Here is an 8,403-nt window from a genome sequence, read left to right as displayed (position 1 = left end):
CTCATTCATACTCACCCCCTACCTCAACCCCTCCACACCCAGCCAAAGGAGGTATAACCGGGCCCACATACGCACCAGGAATGTTGTTGAACGGACCTTTGGCATCTGGAAAAGTAGATTCAGATGCCTGCACAAGAGTGGAGGTGCAAGGCAGTATACCCCCATCACCTGCTGCAAGATCATAGCTGTATGTGCAATGTTACACAACCTTGCGGTCAAGAAGGGCACTGAGGTGGAGTTGTCTGACTACGAGGACTATGACGACGACGAAGCTGTGCCACTGACACAGCCAGCTGGGGTGTGTACGCCATGTGATGGCAGATACAGACGTGAGGAGATCACTGAGAACTATTTCTGACTGAGTACAGATGCAAAGACAGCTAAATGTTGCTTGGAAAATAAAATTTTTAATAGTGATGCACCACAGTTACATCACTGAAGTGCATCAAAAAATGGAGTCTGTCAAAACAAATAAAGTCCAGGGTCCTGGTATGATCATCCCCCCTTGCCAGCCTATTTTTTGGCCCGCTTTCCAGACCCACTGGGGTGTCCCCCGGCCCCCTCCGAATGGCCTGCAGCATCAGCGGATCGCCTGGTGCTCCTCCTTGGCTCTGATGCAGCGCTGGCCGGGCTGCTGCGGCTGCTGCTGTCTCCAGCATCACCCAGGTCCAGGGCAGGATTGGAGGCGGCGTTTGAAATTAACATGGCCTCCATGGCCGTGGTGATCCTGGCCATCCCCCTGGTCAGCTCAGCCGTTTGCTGACTCTGCACCGACTCCTGATTTGCGCTTCGAATGCACAGCTGGGCGGTCGCCGCTGCAAGGCGGGCCATGGCCCGGTTGAGCACCCGGGCATCCCTCCTGCGCGCAACCTCATGCTCCTCCTGCCTGGCAGAGGAGTGGGTGATGGCAGTGGTCAGCCTGCCCAACCCTGCTGCCACCTCCTTGTTGCTGTCCACAACAGCCTGGAACCCCTTCACCAACTCCCCCATCTGCAGGTTGTGCTGCAGGAGCTGGCGTTGGCAGGCCATGGTGGATCTGGCCTGTTGGCGCTGGATTTTGACCATCTGGCCCTCCAGGCCCAGGAACACACTGCCCTCCCGTGCTGGTGCAGCAGTGGTGGTGGTGGTGGTGGCACGGCGTCTGGCACTGCTGCCTCCGGCCTGCTGAGTGGGCTGGGGTGCCACTGGTGGTGGTGTGGTGCTGGCCGGTCCCGGAGCCCCTGCTCCCAGGACAGGTGGAACGGGTGGCAAGGCCACGGTTGTGGCAGGAGCTGTTGTCGGCGGAATGGTCTGCCTTGTTGGGGAGTTGTATGGTGAAAATTGCAAGGGGGGTGAGCTGGGCAGTACTGGGGAGTGCACTGCCTGGAAATCAATCACCAGGACTCCCTCCATTCCAAGCCCTGGGGTGTCTCCTTCCTCATCCTCTTCCTCCTCCTCCTGGCCAGGCTGGCTGGTGCTCGGCCCTGCCACTGCAGTATGTGATGTCGAAGCTCCCTCTGCTGCCACAGTGGTGCCGCCTGATGGTGCCCCTAGGTACAAAGAAGCATTTGTAAACTGAGTGCCGATGTATTACAGTCAGTACAATTATGGCATTCCACATGTCCTTGCATCTCCTTACACCGTGTCACACTGTTTCCTGTCTTGTGATTCTGCACTGACATATTTGGCTAACTTCTGCTGACTACATGTACCATGATGCTTGTCTCTTGTATGTTGGTGACAGTACAGTGCTGGTGTTTGCCTATGCATTGTGTCTAATGGGGAGGTGTCTGGTAGGGTGTGTCATGATGCGCATGCTTCTTACCTGTAGCTGTGGCCATCGCAGTGCTGTCCAGGGTCCCGATCCCTACAATGCTCTCCCTCTCGATGGTGCTGGAGACAATTTCCTCCAGCTCGGTGAGGGGTGGCGCCGGGTTCTTGCCTCCTCCGGTGAGTCCAGCCTGCCTTTGGAGGTCGGCCAGCTTCCTCTTGGTGAGGCTGCGGAGGTCATAGAACCTTTTCTTAAGTTCCTCAATGGACCTGGGGGTGACTCCAGCAGCATTGACCTTCTGGGCGATGTCTGCCCACAATCGCCTCTTGGTGCTGTCTGGCACGTTGAGGGACAGCTTGCCAAAGAGCTGCCGGTGCACCCTCACCACCTCCTCAACCAGCACCTGTAGTTCTGTGGTGGTGAATTTGGGCTTCCTCTTTTGGGAGGACTTCTGGCTTCCTGCCTGATCTGCCATATTCTCTTGCTCCTGCTCAGTCTGCAACCTCCTTCTCCCACTGCTGCTAACTGTGTGTTGGGCTCAGGCAGGCTTTCCAGAAACTTCTAGAAACTTCTTAATTGGCTGCACCTGCCAGGGTTGCCACTCCCTGTTTGGGTGGGGGAGGGGGAGCCACCTCATTGGCTGAATCGCCTATTGCCGAGTCTGCTTTTACCGATTCGGTAAAATCCGAATCGGTAAAATCCGATTCGGTATTATCCGATTCGGTAAAAGCCGAATCGGGTCATGCAATGCATTCCTATGGGCTTTTTCGCCATGGGTCTATGATTGCCGATTCGGTTTTTACCGAATCGGCTTTTACCGATTCGGTATTCGCCGAATCGGAAATATCCGATTCGGTGGTAGCCGATTCGGTATTTTCCGATTCGTTGTTGGCCGATTCGGTAATTTCCGATTCGGACCGAGCTGAATCGGAACGTACCGAATCTCATTACCGATGCCGACCGAATCGGTTTTCAGTCGGTATTTTTTTCCTACATCTCGTTTTCCGATTTCAGAATACCGATTCGGCCCGCCTCGGTATTTTGAAATCGGAAAATCCCGTTTACCTACATCGGGCCCTTGGTTCTGAAAGCTGCAGACAGGCTCAGCTCATGCTAGAGCACCATCTCACATAAAACAAAGCACTCTGCCTCCAGAATTGTTAAGGCCTGCCATAGGAGTGACTTATATGTATATATGTGTCCAGATATAGGTTTAGATATAGGTATACTATATCTAAGCAAGGGGTGATTACACAACCTTGCCCCAGCTGAGTGATCAGCCAGTTGTGTCATTTTGGATGGCCAGTCAGGGGTGGCAAAAGATATGCTGCAGCCCCTGGTAGGCCTTGGATGCACCTATGCCCTGGGTACCTATAGTACACACTACAGGGGCTCATAAGGTGACCCAATATCCACTTGGAGATGTACCTAAGGTACATGGAGTCCATTTTACAGAGAGAGCAGATAGCCTGGGACCCTGATTAGCAGGATCCCAGGCCAACTAAGTCGAAAACCAGCTAAACACTAGGCAAAAAATCTGGGGTAACCATAGTCAGGTATCCACCTTCCTACAGTTTGACAACGTCAGTGAAGGGGGCCATAGGCAAACTGGTCAAGGTGGCTCTACTAATGGCCAAAAGGCGAGTAGCTATGACTTGGGAGAGTACGATGGTACCAACGAATGCACGATGGCATCAAGACTTAGCAAGTTGCTGCGACAGATTAATTCTCTACGCGGAGGAACACCCCTCCCCGCCTCGGCCTACTGACATATGGCAACCCCTATTACAGTATCTGCGAAACATATCAGCAGATGAGCCCCCTGACAATCTTGTATGTTAACCCTATTATGTGTATAATAGCAAGCATAAGGATCTACTGTACATTGCAGATATAATCACAAGACACTGTATATGCCTTTTGCCATGGTTGTTGCATTGTTTGTTTGATTGTACATGAACACTGCTGATATTCCTGTATGATGAACATGCTCACCTAAAATATCAATTAAAAAATAAAAATAAACATGTTGCCATCTTGGATTGATACTAAAAAACACTAGGTGATCCTGGAACAGTAAAATAATTATACAAAATACCATTTGAAGAAGGCCACTCAATGCAATGTTTACTCAGAAGCCAGGTTGAAACTATATTATTTTAACATTCCCAGGTGGCTGACACGTTGATTCTAAACATGGAAGTAATTCGGGAACTTTCAAACAATCAAACCCTGTGTGTTATACCATATCAAGAGGGCTGGTAAGTTTAATTTTTTTGCTATTTTTGTATTGCAAGCACATGCCCACCACGTTTATGCAATGACTAATTTTCTTTTTTCTACTTTTATTTTTTTAATTTATCTTGTATATGCCTGTTGAGTTTTTGTGTAACTTTTATAGTAGATGGGTCAGTACATGAATGCAAGAATGAGTCGTTGGGTGGATGAATCACTGCAAGAGTGCATGGATGAGTGACAAACTGTCCTATGTTGAGTGTCTGTACTCACCATTGACTAAAGAGGCACAGAAGTTATAAGTCGGACCTATTTGCTTTGCTAATGCTTGCTTTAATTAGATGCAGTCTAATAGCCTGTGATTGACGTAACCAAAGCCTTCTTTTATATTCTGGCCTGCTTACTGCTGCAGTATCAGCAAATGTGAGAAATATTTCTGTGGAGCTTTGCGAGGTTAATTCTTATTTTATGCTGGTGTTTCGCCATATGCACAGTCACCTTGTATGCTTTTATTGGCATTTGGATATGGTACTTTCTGGTTATTGGTGAATGCAAGAATGGATCATTGGGTGAATTAATGTATGCATGTAGGAGAATGAGTGAGTGACTGCAAAATGTTTTTATTTGTGTCTAAATTGTCCAGTGACTGTAGAGGCACTTTAAGTTATAAGACAGACCTATTTGAATTGCTACGGCTTGTTAAATTGAAGACAATTTTGTAGCGACTGATTAACTTAAATCAGTCCTTTCCTCTTTCTCTGGTCTGCTTTCTGATGTAGTAGGACCAAAAGCGAGTAGTCTCTCTGTAGAGCTCAGGTACATTCTTGGTTTTATGCTAGTATTTCTTCTGGTGCGCAGTCATGCTATGCTATGTTATGTTATTGCCATTTGGATAGGCCACAATCTGGCATTTGAATGGCACTGCAGCCCTTTCTTAAAGTAACTTTTCAGCCATTTTTTGTGATTTTCTCAAACTGGAGTTTGATTTGGCATGTGAAGATTTGCTATTAAGAGAGTGAATGTGTATGTTCCTATGTTAGAAGAATGGGTTTTGGGTGAATGTTCTTGTTGTGTGATGGGTGAGAGACAAGAAGTGCTGTACCACATTTCTTACACCTCTCCTAGAATGGGTGACAGGCCCATCATTAAGCACAATACATAGCCTATCCACGGATTTGCTGTTTTACAATAGAGAAAATCAAATGCATACCATGAGCATAAACAATATTTATTTTTGTCTTTAAAAAATGTTTTGTTAGGTTGCACACATGCCACCATTTTGTTTTCAGTCAACGGGGCAATCACCATTTATTAATCCGTAATAATTTACTTTAATGCTAGAAAAAGATGCTGTACAGTTCCACAACAATAGGAGTACCACCTTTTTCAAATGTTGTTACACTCCACATTCCGAAATTATAACTCAGGCAAAGAGCAGCCTCAAGTTAATAGGCAGAGTGAGGAGCATTCACTTTCAGCATTGTCAAATGAGTGTACTGAGCTCTCCATGAACAACATATTTCCCTTCCGTAATTATTTTCTACACTGGAAAATCTCTTAAAGTCAATGAAATTGAGGCATGAGAAAGTGATAATCATGGGAAAGCACCAAAATCTGTAATTTGTAACTCTGTTCATGATTTTTGGCATCTTGCCTGCAACTTGCAGTCGAAGGCACTGGCAATGTCACAATTTGAATACTAGAGGATTAAAATGGGTATTCTAAAATACGAAGTGGTGTGCAAATCAGAGCAAATAACTTCAAACCTTGGTTAATCAGTCAAAGTTTCACATAAAAGTTCTGCCATTCTTCAAACTGAAATCCTATAAATCTCAACAGGCATTTCACAGAAACACGTTTAAATGCTTTTTTCAAAGCCTCCGATACATTTGGTAGAGAGTAATTGGGAGCCTTTCCAAACAAGTGGAGTGTACCAATAGCTTTCATCTTTAGATAAGTAGATATTTGAAAAGTGCGCGTGAGCTGGACTGCACCACCTAAAACGAGGGCTGCCGTTTCCCTGGCCTCAAGGCCAGCGAGTAGATGCCGAGCAGAGAAACGTCCATCTTCTGGTGCAGGAAAGAAACAACTGATTTATACAGGGTCATGGTAATGTCACAACAAATAAACTTTCTCCCTTTGAGGTAAAACACAAATGAAGATGATCCTTGCCCAATATGTAAACATGTTCTAACCGATAGTAGGGTTATAGATCAGGATCCTCTGCCTTAGCTTTCAGTTTACAGCTTTGTACTCAAACGGGCCACTTAAGTTTGATTATTCTCCGAACGGGCAGCAAAAAGCTTAACACTACTGCGCTTTTAAATCTCATGGTCAAATTAAAAAGTAGTGTCAGTGTGCACTCATTACTGTGGAGTCCAACTGCCTCACAAAGTTCTCTTTTTAGGTCGAGCCTGGGCAGCGCATGTGCGGTTTCTGTGAGGCATGCTGTATTGAGGTAGGGACTTGAAGCTCCCCCCACATTTTTTATTGGCTTGTGTCATTGTCCGCTGTAAACTGTGGCTGTTGATTGGCCAAAAGGCTTAATAGTCCCTCCATAGTACAGCCTTGTCTCATTTTGTAATCTCCCATGGCGACACCCCGTGTTATGTGTGTTGTTGCTCGGCAGGCTTTAATTACAGCCTCTGAGCACTATTTTCTCAAATAGCTTTGACTTGCCTGCTGTGCAGGCAGGACACCCTCTCTTCTAACGCTTTAAAAAACAAATTATAGCATGTATTTGAAATGCAATAGGTCTCGCCTTCGCGAGAGTTTAAGCCATTGGCATTGGAAATGACAATGCCTTTTATTTATATGTTTTAAAAAATAACACATTAATAACGCCATTGTCATTTACAATGCCAATAACTCAAACTCTCTCATAAATGCGAGATTTATCGCATTGAAAATGCTTGTTCAGTGTGTAGTCACTGCGCACACACAGAAGCAACATGTGAATAAGGATTTAATGAAATCTCCAGACAGCCATCTCTTTGTAAACTTTTTAACATAATAACCAATGTTTAAAAAAGACTCCTTGTGAGAGCTGCTGTAAAAGAGCCAAACTGGTGCAAGGGCTGCGTATGAAACTGTGCTGGTCAAAGGTTCCTTCACAAGGACACTCTACTAATGAGGCCATCCCGTGCGCAAAGATGACTGCGTGGAAGCACTGTGTTGTATAATAATGACATATTTAAGCTATGTGACTGTCTTTGGGTATACAATTTTGTTAATCGGTTTATGTGAAGAAAACCATTACCTACATCACAAAACAGCATCAAGCAAAGCTTCAACTTTGTACAGATACATATTTCTTACACAACATTTTTTTATAAATAGCAATAGCATAGAGGCGCTTTTAAAATCTTCATCTGTCATCCTTCATTGTGTAGTGGAGTGTGCCACCTAGAGTTAACAAGGGCCCAGGTGGGTCAGGGTACCCTAAAGTCTTCTTGGCAATTGTACATTAAAAGTGGATCCGACAAAGCTGACCGTGAGGTTGTAGGTTTCCTGTTCGACCTGTACTGCACTGCCAGAGGGATCACACCCTTCTAATCAGTCATACTTAGGAAAGAAAGTAATCCTCCTTCGTTCGTTCATGTGAAAGTCTGATTCAGTATTTGTGAAGGAACTCGGATTAAATTACAGGCCCTTTGTCCAGGTCCATTTGGGAAATATTAAAGTGAGGAGGTCACTGGTGCAAAGGAAGGGACTCCTGCCACAGGGTTGGCGCGTGTCCCGGTGGAAGGCGCCACTCTCCTGGAGCTGTGCTCCAAAGGTAGGCTCTCTGTTAGGCACTTGAGCTGCTCCTGGCCCAGTCTGATCTTGTCGTCCAGCTCTCTCTGCTCAATTAGGAGAGCCGACTTCATCTTGACAAAGTGCTGGTAGTCCAAGAACTGCTCCTCCATGAGGTACCGTCCCAAAATGTCCAGAACCACTCGCTCTCTCCGGTCTAGGTTTTCTTTCAGCTCTCTTGCATCTTCATGTTGGCCAACCAGAACCTTTCTCTTTTTATTCAGTGTGTCCTGGCATTAAAAAAAGAGAAGCAAAAGATGCTGTGAAAGGTTCAATGAGCAAATTAAAAGTGCATTAATGAATAGATTGCTTTCATTTTCTGTGTTTCCAATTATTTTGTCATGTTAAAGACAGCACGATTTTCACTGCACATCTCCTATTACGTTTGACCTTAAACATGAACAGTGCCATTGATGGCACACAGTGGTACATACTCTTGTTTCCTCTTCCAGGGCATCCCACACACAAACGCACCATAGCTCCATTCACGTTTGCACCTGCTTACATGCTCAACTTCACGCTGTGAGTCTGCAGCCCAACAGTGGACATGAGCATATAGGCCTATATGAGGCATGGCGGTTAGAGACCCCCTAAGCCTGGGAGTGAAAATCAGGGTCCCTGAG

The 8,403-nt window shown here is 46.0% G+C and overlaps 1 protein-coding gene across 2 annotated transcripts in view; it reads right to left on the bottom strand.

Moving 5' to 3' along the window:
• Positions 1-5,197: 5,197 nt before the first annotated feature.
• Positions 5,198-8,403, bottom strand: part of SHROOM3 (shroom family member 3) — a 433,148-nt gene continuing 429,942 nt past the window's right edge. For both annotated transcript variants that reach the window (XM_086961784.1, XM_086961785.1), the window contains exon 10: positions 5,198-8,010. In XM_086961784.1, the coding sequence (XP_086817910.1) occupies positions 7,663-8,010 (348 nt within the window). In that variant the 3' untranslated portion in view covers positions 5,198-7,662. The remainder of the gene's footprint in view (positions 8,011-8,403) is intronic.

Source organism: Lissotriton vulgaris, chromosome 3_1 (genome assembly GCF_964263255.1).
Source record: "Lissotriton vulgaris chromosome 3_1, aLisVul1.2, whole genome shotgun sequence".
NCBI classification, from domain to species: Eukaryota; Metazoa; Chordata; class Amphibia; order Caudata; family Salamandridae; genus Lissotriton; species Lissotriton vulgaris.
This window is presented reverse-complemented; position numbering and strand designations above follow the sequence as displayed.